The 14,097-nt window shown below is 36.3% G+C and overlaps 1 protein-coding gene across 1 annotated transcript in view; it reads right to left on the reverse strand.

Moving 5' to 3' along the window:
* CFAP47 (cilia and flagella associated protein 47) overlaps window positions 1-14,097 on the reverse strand; it is a 479,971-nt gene that overhangs the window by 379,416 nt on the left and 86,458 nt on the right. The window contains exon 22 of the mRNA XM_043897451.1: window positions 3,421-3,562. Within this exon, the coding sequence (XP_043753386.1) occupies window positions 3,421-3,562 (142 nt within the window). The remainder of the gene's footprint in view (window positions 1-3,420; window positions 3,563-14,097) is intronic.

Below are 14,097 nucleotides of genomic sequence, written 5' to 3' on the forward strand. Positions count from 1 at the left end.
GTAAGTTGTGGGGGGCAGAAACATTCTATAATCCTATGATTAGATCTCAGTCTTTTGGTGAGTCCATGTCTCTAGAATATGAACTTTACATGTCTTTCTCAATCTGCACGCCACCACTACCAGTTTGGGGCTAAATGGTTAGAGTGGGCTGAGTTGATTATTAACATTTCTTCTCTCGCACAGAGAAGGTTAGAGGAGACTGCAGTTGGATATTTCCCTTCCCTGAGATCAGGGAGTTTCTGATAAAACCCCAGAAAGATCTGGTCAACGAGTTTCTCCAGAGGGCAGACCTTGTTAAGCAGAACAGAATACTTTGGCATATTTCAAAATTCCTTTTCCTCACCCTTGCCAGAAATATGAGAGTATTTTTCTCTCATAATCACTTAAGAGAATCAAGTCAAGCTCCTAGAGGTAAAATTCACAAAAGTATGAAAGGGGCCCCATGGAGTATGACTGGGGCTCCATAGAGACTGTTGCTTTCAGACTTGTTCATGCTGAACTTCCAGAAATTCATCAGTTACAGTACAGGCTTCCTCATCCAGGCATTGATTCCCAAAGGAACTTCTACTTTGGAGTTTCTGTTCCATTCAATAAGTTGTGATTCTCTGTATTTGTCCATGAGTCTCTCCATTTTCAGAGGCATGAGTTTGCCCTGTGACCTCACTTTTCTTATAGATCTAAGAAGATCTGTTGATTTTTCAGTTTGCTTAGCTTTTTAACTTGCTGTAAGGATGGAGCAGTGACTTCTAAGTTTCTTATACGCTGAACTAGAAACCAGAGCTGAAAAATCTATACTTTTTGAAACTTACCTTGAGGATGTTTATAATCCTTAATGAAAACTAAAGAATCTTACATGTTTATGTCAATATAATTCCCTGGAAAGAAACCAATTTCTGATGCAAAAACTCACATATCTTACAAGCAATTTTATTTTACCAGTGGAATTAATAGATGCCTTGGCAGGAAGTTAGGATATGTAGAATAAGAGAAAGGCACAGATAATTTCCATCACTGTGTTACCCCAAACTCTTGTCATGAGAAATCTTAGGAAAAGACAATGTTATGGCCCATACACAAGAAATGGCTAAAATATTCTGCATATTTTCAAATTGCCAATTGGGGATTAACAGTGAAAATAATAGACTGGTTGTATCTTTTAAAACAAATCACTCTTTTGCCATATTATGACACCATTTAGTGATCTCTATTTCACTTATCAATTTGATAAATTGATATAAGAGAATTTTATCTCTGTTTTATCCATTAGATAAAGAATTGATGCTTTTGAACTGTGGTGTCGGAGAAGGCTCTTGAGAGTCCCTTGGAACGCAAGCACATCCTAAAGGAAATCAGTCCTGATATTCATTGGAAGGACTGATGCTGAAGCTGAAACTTCAATACTTTGGCCACCTGATGCGAAGAGCTAACTCATTAGAAAAGGCCCTGATACTGGGAAAGATTGAAGGCGGGAAGAGAAGGGGACTACAGAGGACGAGATGGGTGGATGGCATCACTGACTTAACAAACATGAGTTTGAGCAAGCTCCAGGAGATGGTGAAAGACAGGGAAGCCTGGCATGCCCCAGTCCATGGGGTCACAACATGTTGGACACGATTGAGTGACTGAACAACAAATTTTGCTTATACAAAGCTATATTCTATCCAATAAAGATTATTAGAGAAACATTTTCTGGAGAAACTGTTCCTCAAGATTAAGGTCTCACATACTAATATTTTGGTTCCCCCCTAAATTAAAACATTCATTGGCATCCAGTTTGTCACAAAAAAAAGATATAATAGTTGGTCCTGAAGCCAACACTGTGAGACTCACTAAGAAACATAAGAGAAGAGGCAAGACTCAATCGACATTTAAGGAACTCCTCAACATGAGGGAGACAGATATAAAAGAAAAATGTTTCAGCAAAAATTGAGACAATGTACTCAACTGAAGAAAAGCTCAAATAATTTATAATATAATTACAGACAAAAAGTGTTGCTTTCATTTTTAAAAACGCCATAAGTAAAGAAACAATAAGAAAAAAAGTTTGAAAATCCTGTTAGTTTATAATCACCAAGATAATTTTTTAAGACATAAAATAGTCAATTCAGAAAAAAAAAGTCCTGGGAAATAAAATGAAAAGATGAGGAAAAGGACACTAAGGGAGAATATATAAGATAATTAAAATATACAATATAATCAAAGAGGTACAAAATCTAACCAATAGGAGTCAGAAAAAGAAATATGGAAAATAATGGCAAAGCATTTTTCGAGGAAGCAATTTAGGGAAACATTATAAAACTCAAGACAATTACTTTCTGGAGTGAAAAAACCCACAAGAACTTAGGGCAATGGTAAAGTTTGTATCAGGTAATCAGATTTCATCTTAACATAGGCAGTAAGATCTCCAATATGCTATAAATAAACTAATAAAAGCTAAATATGGAACAAAAGAAGAGTGAGACACCAAATTATTAATAATGGTATGTTATAAATAGTCACATTCCAGATGATGTTTTCTGTGATTCTACATTTTCCAATTTTCCTTAATGATGATACATTAATTTTTAATTATAAAATAAGTGAATTATATTTTCTTTTTCATTAAAGTAATTTGCCTAATCTAAAAAGATACCTTAAAATAAGGGATAAATTTTTAATTTCATGGAACTTCTCTACCAGTTGTGGAATTACTATCCGTATTTTAAACGGGAGTGAAATAAATCCCTATAGTGTATATGCTGCTTTAATGAGGTTTCTCTAACTTCGTGCCAAGTACAATTATTAATTGATCACTATTTTATTATTAAAGACAACTAATGTCAGAACAAAATACAGTATAATATAAACTAGACTTAAATTTCCAAGAAAAATACTTAAGCACAAAATACAATGCAAGCCTAAGCCAGTCAAAAGTATAGTCTGCAGAGGGCATCAGTTTTACACTTGAATATCTGAAGAAAATGAATAAATAAATATCCAATAAATAATTCAAAATTTTAAAATAATTATCCTTCTTTACTTGCACTTAGTTCTTTAGTAACTCATCCCTTTGGGGGAAAACATTCCCTTAAATAAAATTTTCATCATTTTATTTTATAACCAATGTATTTTCTTTTAACAATTTCTATTTTGAAATAATCATTTAAATTGCCCACACAAAAAACAAAGTACCAACCTGACCTCTGTTTTTAATTACATCCTATTTTTTAAGCAAAGGTAAATCATGTGACAGTATATCCATGCTATTTATCAAAATTCAGTCTCACAGACTCACAAACATACACAAGAACCATATAATAAATTTACTTTCTAGCATTTCTATTTTTTAAAAATGAATATCATGCTATAACTTTTTAAACTTTTAGCTATGTAAGAATAAATGTTGATTCGCACATCAGTTGAATGTTCCATATTACATACCAGTAGCTTGGATATAACATAGTTGAATATCTGGTGGTGTATTTGGAATCACATTAGAGTCTGAGAAACAACACTGAGAGTCAAGTTCTGAAGCTGCAAAGAAATTAACTCGAACTTGCATGGTAAAGTTGTACGTTGCCACCTGTTAGACAAAAAATACATTATGACTGGCTACTTTTGGTATAAAAATCGTCATCTTTTAGAATTTAAAAACAGGGTACATTATTATGTTGTTTCAGGTGTACTACATAGTGATTTGATATTTGCATATATTATGAGATGATCACCATGGTAAGTCTAGTAATCAACTGTCTCTATACAAAATTATTACAATGTCATTGACCATTTTCCTCACATGGAATATTACATTCCTGTGGTTTATTTATAATTGGAGGTATGTATCTCTTTATTCCCTTCACCTATTTCATTTTATACAATTTTTATTGTATATATTTAAAGTTTACAACTTGATAATTTGATATACATAATGAAATAACACAATCAGGCTATTAATATATCCATCACCTCACGTAGTTACTGTGTGTGTGTGTGTATGTATGTATGTATGAAAGAGAGAGAAAGAACACTTAGGATCCACCCTCTAAGCAAATTTCAAGTATAAAGTACAATACTGTTACCAGAACTAACATATTATCCAGCAATATCACTTTTGGGTATTTACCCAAAGGAACTGGAATCAGGATCTCAGAGAGTTACCTGCGCTCCTATGTTCACTGCAACATTATTCACAATAGTCATGATGTGGAAATAGACCACATATTCATGAAAGGATGAATGGATAAAAAAATAAAGGTGATATACACATACAGTGGAATATGTCTCAGCTTTAAAAGCAGCAGGAAATCCTGCCATTTGCAACAACATGGATGGGGCTGAAGGACATTATACTAAACGAAACAAACCACATATAGAAACACAAATAATGTATGATCTAACTTACACGTGGAATCTAAGACAGTCAACTCAGAAGCAGAGAGTAAATGGTGGTGGCCAAGGGTTGGGGGAAGGAAGATATGGGGAGATGTTGGTCAAAGGGTACAAAGTTTCAGTTATGCCAGATGAATAAGTTTAGGAGATCTAATGAGATATTATGGATTTAGCAAAATAGCAGTTTTTTAGAAAAGACAGTTTCAAAAAAAATTGTCTTGTGACACTGAAAGTACATTTTTTTTTCAACATAAGACTTGGCTTATTTTTCATGAGTCCAAATAGAATTCTTAAAAATAAAAAAAAATGACATTAGAAATAATTCCTATTAATTCAAAATGGACCGAAGACCTAAATATAAAGCCTAAAACTATAAACTTTGCAGAAGAAAATGTAGGAGAAAAATATTTCTTAAGTGCAATATCAAAATAATCATCTATAAAAATAATTAAAGTGTACTTTATCAAGTTTTAAATATTTGTTCTGTTAATGTTAAAAAATAAAATTACGGGAGGAGCCAAGATGGCGGAGGAGTAGGACCGGGAGACCACTTTCTCTCCTACAAATTCATCAAAAGAATAACCGAATGCAGAGCAAACTTCACAAAACAACTTCTGATCGCTAGCTGAGGTCATCAGGCGCCCAGAAAAGCAGACCATTGTCTTCGAAAGGAGGTAGGACAAAATATAAAAGATAAAAAGTGAGACAAAAGAGCTAAGGACGGAGACCCGTCCCGGGAAGGGAGTCTTAGGCGGCCTTGCTTGGGCTAGGGTCCGGGCCTGAGTGCCCTGAGGACAATCGGGGGGAGCTTCTGTGAGGTGCCAACTTGAACTGTGGGAGACCAAAGGAGAGAGAGAAAATTGACCGGCCGGAACACACTGCCGGCCGTTCGCAGAACAAAGGGACGGGGAAAGTCCCGAGAAGAGCTCGCAGGCTGCGGACCGGCCCAGCCCCGCCGGAGGCAGGAGGCAGGGGGGAGGGGAAGGTCGCGGCGAGACACAGGGCGCAGGCACCCGACCGGCGCGGGCGGGGACTGGGGCTGGGGACGCAGAGGGCGGAAGGCGCGCACACCCGCCTGGCGCCAGCGGAAACTGAGACTGGGTCCGCGGAAGGGAGTGGGTGCGCCACACCTGGGGATAGCGCGCCCACCAAGCCCCTGGCTGCCTGGACCGCTCTGACGGGGAAGGCACAGAGAGCAGGCGCAGCTTTTCCTTCCGCGCTTTTGTGTTACACCCGAGGGCTGGAACCTCGCGCAGCGCGGGGCGCGCTCCATATAGAACAGCCGGGAGCCTGAGCCGCGCAGACGGAGAAAGCAGCGTCAGCCCCTTCCGGCAGCGCCAGCCCGCCCCCGCAGGGCCAGCCCCGCCCCGCAGCGCCAGCCCCGCCCCGCAGCGTCAGCCCCTCCCAGCAGCGCAACGGAACTAGCTACCTGAATAAGAGTCCGCCTCCGGCCGCCTGTGTCAGGGCGGAAATGAGCCTCTGAAGAGACCGGCAAACAGAAGCCAAATAAACAAAGGGAACAGCTTCAGAAGGGACTGGTGCAACAGATTAAAATCCCTGAAGAAAACACCGACTTCACCGGAAGGGCCCTGTAGATATCGAGAAGTGCAAGCTGGAACGAGGAGCTATCTGAAACTGAGCCGAACCCACACTGACCGCAACAGCTCCAGAGAAATTCCTAGACATATTTTTACTTTTTTTTTTATTTTTCTGTTTTTTCTAAGTAAGGAAAAAAAAAAAAAATTTTTTTTTCTTTTTATATTTTTCTTTTTTATTTTTTCTCTTTTATTTTCCTTTAAAATTCCCTATTACTCCCCCATTACTCCTTAACTTTCATTTTCATAGATTTTTACGATTTTTTTAATTAGGGGAAAAAAAAAAATTTTTTTTTCTTTCTTTTTTTTTTTTTTTTCTTTTTCTTTTTTTTTCTTCTCCTTTTTCTTCTTTTTTTTTTCTTTCCTTTTTCTCTTCTATTTTCTATTTTTCTTTTTCTCTTATTTCTTTTAAAGTCCTCTAGTACTCCTCTACTACTCTTCATTTTCATCTTCACTACACTATAACCTTACAAAAAAAAAAAAAAAAAGAGAAGCCCTATCTTAAAACCGAAGATTATTCCCTCCCAATCTTGACTCTCTGTTTTCTACCTCAGAACACCTCTATTTCCTCTTTTCCCCTTCTCTTCCCCATCCAATTCTGTGAATCCTTGTAGGTGTCTGAGATACGAGAACACTCTGGGAACAGACAGCTGCGTAGATCTGTCTCTCTCCTCTTGAGTCCCCCTTTTTCTCCTCCTACTCATCTCTATCTCCCTCCTCCCTTTTCTCCTGTTCATGTAACTCTGTGAACCTCTCTGGGTGTCCCTAACGGGGGAGAATCTTTTCGCCATTAACCTAGAAGTTTAATTATCAGAGCTGTATAGTTGGAGAAGTCCTGAGACTACAGGAAGAATAAAACTGAAATCCAGAGGCAGGAAACTTAAGCCCAAAACCTGAGAACACCAGAAAACTCCTGACTACATGGAACTTTAAGTGATAAGTGACCGTCCAAAAGCCTCCATACCTACACTGAAACCAACCACCACCCAAGAGCCAATAAGTTTTAGAGCAAGACATACCACGCAAATTCTCCAGCAACACAGGAACATAGCCCTGAATGTCAACATACAGGCTACCCAAGGTCACACCTAACACATAGACCCAACTCAAAACTCATTACTGGGCACTCCATTGCTCTCCAAAGAGAAGAAATCAAGTTCCACGCACCAGTACACTGACGCAAGCTTCCCTAACCAGGAAACCTTGACAAGCCAAACGTCCAACCCCACCCACTGGGTAAATCCTCCACAATAAAAAGGAACCACAGACCTCCAGAATACAGAAAGTCCACTCCAGACACAGCAATCTAAACAAGATGAAAAGGCAAAGAAATACCCAACAGGTAAAGGAACAAGAAAAATGCCCACCAAGTCAAACAAAAGAGGAGGAGATAGGGAATCTACCTGAAAAAGAATTTAGAATAATGATAATAAAAATGATCCAAAATCTTGAAAACAAAATGGAGTTACAGATAAATAGCTTGAAAAAAATAAAATTACTAGTCAAAAACATTATTTCTGAAAAAATTCAATTTGCATCCTAAATATATAAACAACACACAAAGATTAAGAGAAAAAAACAAGTACCCAATGATAAACTATGTAAAAGATTTGAAAAGAGAGTTCAGAAAAGAAAATGTACATACAACATCTTACCATATAAAAAGATGCTTAACATCATCAGACATGAGAAAAATGCAATTTAAAATCACAGAAGATTAACACTTCACACCTATCAAAATGCTTAAATAAAAATACTACCAAATGCTGATAAAGATTCAAGCACCTAATACATTTATGAATTGCTGATAGGAATGTAAAATTTTCTCGTCACTTGGGGAAAGTTTTCCAGATTCTTAGAAAATTAAATATATACTTAACATAAGGCTCAGAGATGCCCAACCCTAGATGCTTACCAAAGAAAAACAGAAATTTTTTCATACAAAAGACTGCATGGAAATGTTTTAGTAGCCTTATTCATAATTGTAAAAACCTGAAACCAAGCCAAATCCCTTCCAAATACTGAATAGGTAACAAATACTGGTAAATACCTATAATAAAATACATTTCAGCAATAAACTGGAATGAACTACTGTTAAACAGAAATATATGGATGGATTTCAAATGTATTATTCTAAGCGAGAGAAGCCAGAATGATAAGGCAATATACTTTATAATTTCATTCATACAAGTGAAAAGACAAAATTACACAAACAAAATGAGATCAATGTTTGCCCTAAACTGAAAGTGGAGGAGAGGGTGACTACAAATAAACACAAGAAAAATTTAGGAAATTTTGGAAAGGTGATTTTCCATGAAATATCCAGAAGAGATAAATCCATAGAGACTGAATGCAGATTGGTGGCTGCGAGTGGCTGGTGGGAAGAGAGATGGGGAGAAACCACTTAATGGGTAAAAGGTTTTACTTTGGAGTGATGGAAATGCTTTGAAATGAGATAGAGGGCGTGTTTATACCACATTGTGAAGGCACTGCATTAATTCCAAATGGTTAATTTTATGTTACAGAAATTGCCACTCAACAAATTATGATTTTTAAAAATATGTGAAGGAGAAATCAATCAGTGGTTTCCAGGAATTACCCAGATAGTCATCACGTGATGGTCTCAAGAACCTAGAGAAGTAAAACAATGTTTTTAATATAAGAACTAAATATTAATAATAAAAAGGGTATACTTAGAGCTTGCCATGCATATTACCCAACTAGGAAAACTCTTGGGCTTTCATTTTGTTTTTATTTAACACTCCCTGGCTGCTATGGTCTGAAAATGTCTCCCCCAAATTCATATATTGAAATCTTAAGCCCCAAAAATGATAAAATGAGGAGGTGGGGCTTTGGGATGTGCTTAAGCCATGAGGCCTCATGACTGGGGATTAGAGTCGTGTAACTATAATTAGTGCCTTATAAAAGACACTCCAGAGAGATTCCTAGCCTCTTCCATCCCATGAGGGCACATCAAGAAGTTTGCAACTCAGAAGGGAGCCCTCATCCTAATAGGCTGGTGCCATAAACTTAAGATATCCAGCCTCCCGAACGGTAAGAAATAAATTTTTGTCACTTATAAATCACCCAGTCTGTGGTACTGTGTTACAGCAGTCTGAACAGACTAAGACACTGACCACCTCATTACCAATATCATCTCACATCACATCATCTTTTGTAAATAATCTGTTCTTATAACAGAATTATAAAAGCATAAAAATACTGTAAAATGTATTATTTTCATGGATGTTTCATTTATTTTGAGCATGCAACTCATTCCCATGATAACCTATTTCTGTAGTGATACCAACACACAGATGTCAAGGGTTAAACTGAATAAAGATAGAGTTCATGTACAAATACTACCCTTCCATATTTCAATTCTTAAAACTTCGTTTGATCTTATTTCTCCTGGAATTTCTCATTATTAATTATCAACAACCAGTTATATTTTGTCTCATTTCTATTTTATCGCTTCTGGTTGTTTATTTTTTTTCTTCCTGTAAAAATGGCTGTAAATCCAGAATAACTACTATGACATGTTTACCCAAAGGTTGCATATCCTTGAAAGGCAAGGAAAAGGATGGTGGATTAAAAAAAAAAAAAAGGTTGGTGGAAATAGTGAACAATGTTCGCTCATTTCCAAGAGCTTTAGGGAAAATATAAAGCAGGAAAATATAGAGCAGGAACGGGAAGGATAAAAAAGAAGGAAAGATCTATAGTAGCACAGTCAAATACAACTTTCTGTGATGATGAAAATGTTCTGTACTGTCCAACAGCCACACATGGATACTGAGAACTTGAAATGTGGCTATGTTAACTGAGAAAATAATTAATCTTAATTAATTTCAGCTTTCATGTAAATATATATGACTAGTGACTACCATGTAAGGAAGCACAACTCTGTACACTGGCCCAGAAGACATATAAGTGGCCCATAAGGAAAGGAAGGGCTTGAGTGACTTAGTGTAAACAAACAAGTCCAGTCAAGGATGCCAAATAAAACAGAAATTGTCAATCAGCAGTTTTGATTGTATCCAAACCTGGTGCAATGTAGGAAAGGAAGGGTTACAACTAGAAATAAATCAAGTCCTTTACTGCTGATTTCACATTTTCCTGCTGCATAGGTCAACCGAGAAAGCATCACTGGCTATTTATATCTCCACACACACATATGAAGACAGATAACTTACAAGTAGCTATAAATATAGTGAAGGACATCTGAAATGCTGGGAAACCAGATAATCAATCTGCCTCACTGGCACAAATTTAGTGAGCAAAATCTCACAGGGTGTGCTGTCTCTGCAGCATTTTTCTCATTGTACTGAATTACACTGCGATACACTAGGTAAATCTCTTTTAAACTACCTAGCAAACATAGAACAATTAAAAACGTGAAGCAATGTGTGGCACTCCAGAAAATTATAAATATGTATAATTTAATTTCGTACTGAATTTAGAAATCCTTGAAGAGTCCAAACATTAAGAAATAGATTTCTGAGCTTTTAATTGTTGAAAGTGTTAAATAGTAAATGGGACTAAAAAAATGTCAAATTGCATATTTTATTGTTGCTGTTTAGTCACTAAGTCGTGTCTGACTCTTTTGTGACCCCCATGGACTGTAGCCCACCAGGCTCCTCTGTTCATGGGATTTCCCAGGCAAGAATACTAGAGTGGGCTGCCATTTCCTTCTCCAGGGGATCTTGTCGACCCAAGGATCAAACCCACATCTCCTGCATTGGCAAGCAGATTCTTTACCAATGAGCCACTTGACAAGCATATGCATCCTCCCAAAAAGTCATGTAACAGATTTAAATTGGATTATATATTTTTTCTAATCTTTAGTAACCATTACGCTACATGCTTTTGTGGATGCAGGATGTCATTAAAAGCATAGTATATACACCCACTGTATAAAAATATAAAATCACAACATTGACTTATTAAGAAAGATGTAACTCAATCTCAGTATACTTAAAAACCTGTAAATTACTGTCAAACTTACATTTTTTTCCTTTACTGAACAATGTGTGTATGTGTGTGTGTACGTCTGTCTGCATCCATTGGTACACATGAAAGATACAGATGCAGGAACTGGGTAAGAGAATGATACAACTGAATGCTTTAAAATAATAACTTGTCACAATAGGATTATTTTCTTTTAATTTTGAATTTCTGTTTTTATCAAAATTATAAGGGTACATACTTGCAAAGATAAAACAAAAATAATCCCACAAAGCTTATTTTGAAAATCAGCATTCCCTTCTCTCCACCATTGTATGCTCACACCACACACACACACACACACACACACACACACACACACAGATGTAATCATTTTCAACTCTTAGAGTTATTTCTTTTGGATTTACCTCAACACAGCTAAATAACCTACATAGAGTGTTATAAAACAATAAATAAAGCTTCAGTAAATTTATATCTAATTAAATAATACAAAGGATATTCTCTAATCACATGGAATTATGTTAAAAATCAGTAACACAATGAAGTTTGGTAAATGCACAAGTATGTAGAAATTTGTAACATCTTAAATAACTACAGGTTCATGAAGAAATTATATGAGAAAATGCAAACTCTGATAAATGGAAAACACAAAATACCAAATCTTTTAAGATACAGGTAAAGCAATGCTTAGAGGGAAATCTAAAGCCTATAAAACCTATGTAAAAATTTAAAATCTCAAATCAATACCCTGACCTTCTACCTTGAAAAACAAGACTGTCATACTGAATAAAGCAAGTCAGACAGAGAAAAACAAATATCATATGATACTGCTTATATGTGGAATCTAAAAAAAGGCAACAGATAAATTTATGTACAAAAACAGAAATAGAGTTATGAATGTAGAAAAGAAACTTGTGGTTACCAGAGGGTAAGGGATTAACTGGAATACTGGAATTAACACATACACACTATTATACATAAAATACATAACTAACAGATCGCTAGCAAGCACAGGGAACTCTACTCAATACTCTGTAATAGCCTATATGGGAAAAGAATCTGAAAAAGAGAGGATACATGTATATGTATAACAGATTCACTTTGCTGTATAATTAACAACATTGTAAATCAACTACACTACAACAAAAATTAAAAAAAAGAAAAAAGAAAAGTAAACTAAACTCAAAGCAGAAGGAAGTAAATAATAAAAGCTAAAGCAAAAATAAAATAAACAATTAAAAAAAGTATAGAAAATCAACCAAAAGCTGAATCTTAAAAATATAGACAAAATGGACAAACCATTACATAGGCTAAGACAAGAGGTGAGATAATTTATTAAAATCAGAAATGAAATTGGGGAAATTGCTACTTGCCTTACTGAAATAAAAATACCAAGAGAACACCATGAATAACTGCATGCTGCCAAATTAGATAACTTAGGCAAAATTCCTCAGGAAGAAATAGAAAATTTGATCACCTTCATCCTTGAAGTGGGGTAAAGATGGTCAAAAGGCACAAACTTTCAGTTACAAGATAAATGAGTCCTGGGGATATAACATATAGCACATGACTATAGTTAATGATACTGTATTGTATACTTGAAATTGGCTAAGAGAGAACATCTTAAAAGTTCTCATCACTAAAGATCTAAATGTAAGACCAGAAACTATGAAACTCCTAGAGGAAAACATAGGCAAAACACTCTCTGATATAAATAACAGCAGGATCCTCTATGACCCACCTCCCAGAGTAATGAAAATAAAAGCAAAAATAAACAAATGGGACCTAATTAAACTTAAAAGCTTTTGCACTACAAAGGAAACCATAAGTAAGGTGAAAAGACAGTCTTCAGAATGGGAGAAAATAATAGCAAACAAAGCAACTGACAAAGGATTAATCTCAAAAGTATACAAGCAGCTCAATTCCAGAAAAATAAGCGACCCAATAAAAAAATGCGCCAAAGAACTACACAGACATTTCTCCAAAGAAGACATACAGATGGCTAACAAACACATGAAAAGATGCTCAACATCACTCATTATCAGAGAAATGCAAATCAAAACCACAATGAGGTATCATCTCACGCCAGTCAGAATGGCTGCTATCCAAAAGTCTACAAACAATAAATGCTGGAGAGGGTACGGAGAAAAGGAAAGCCTCTTACACTGTTGGTGGGAATGCAAACTAGTACAGCCACTATGGAGAACAGTGTGGAGATTCCTTAGAAAACTGGAAATAGAACTGCCATACGACCCAGCAATCACACTGCTGGGCATACACACTGAGAAAACCAGAAGTGAAAGAGACACATGTACCCCAATGTTCATCTCAGCACTGTTTATAATAGCCAGGACATGGAAGCAACCTAGATGTCCATCAGCAGAAGAATGGATAAGAAAGCTGTGGTTCATATATATACTGTGGAATATTACTCAGCTATTAAAAAGAATGTATTTGAATCAGTTCTAATGAGGAGGACGAAACTGGAGCTTATTATGCAGAGTGAAGTAAGTCAGAAAGAAAAATACCAATACAGTATATTAACACATATATATGGAATTTAGAAAGATGACCCTATATGTGAGACAGCAAAAGAGACACAGATGTAAAGAACAGACATTTGGACTCTGTGGGAGAAGGCGAGGGTGGGATGATTTGAGAGAATAGCATTGAAACACGTATATTACCATATGTGAGATAGATCGCCAGTCCAGGTTCCATGCATGAGGCAGGGCGCTCAGGGCTGGTGCACTAGGACGACCCTGAGGGATGGGATGGGGAGGGAGGCAGGAGGGGGTTCAGGATGGGGGACACATGTACACCCATGGCTGATTCATGTCAATGTATGACAAAAACCACTACAATATTGTAAAGTAATTAGCCTCCAATTAAAGTAAATTAATTAATTTTTTTTTAAAGTTCTCATCACAAGAAAAAAAATTGTAACTACTTGTGGTGTTGGATGTTAGCTTAACTTATTGTGGTAATCATTCCATAACATATGCATATATCAAAATACCATGTCATACCTTGAAAATTAATGCATGTTGTATGTTAATTATATCTCAATAAATAAACATGGAAACTCACCCAGAAGAAGAGAAAACTTTTAAAATAAAGATGAAGGTGGGGGCAGGGGAAAGTAGGGAAGAACTATTGGCCTTAGTTT

The sequence above is a fragment of the Cervus elaphus genome, chromosome X (assembly GCF_910594005.1).
Source record: "Cervus elaphus chromosome X, mCerEla1.1, whole genome shotgun sequence".
Taxonomy (NCBI): Eukaryota; Metazoa; Chordata; class Mammalia; order Artiodactyla; family Cervidae; genus Cervus; species Cervus elaphus.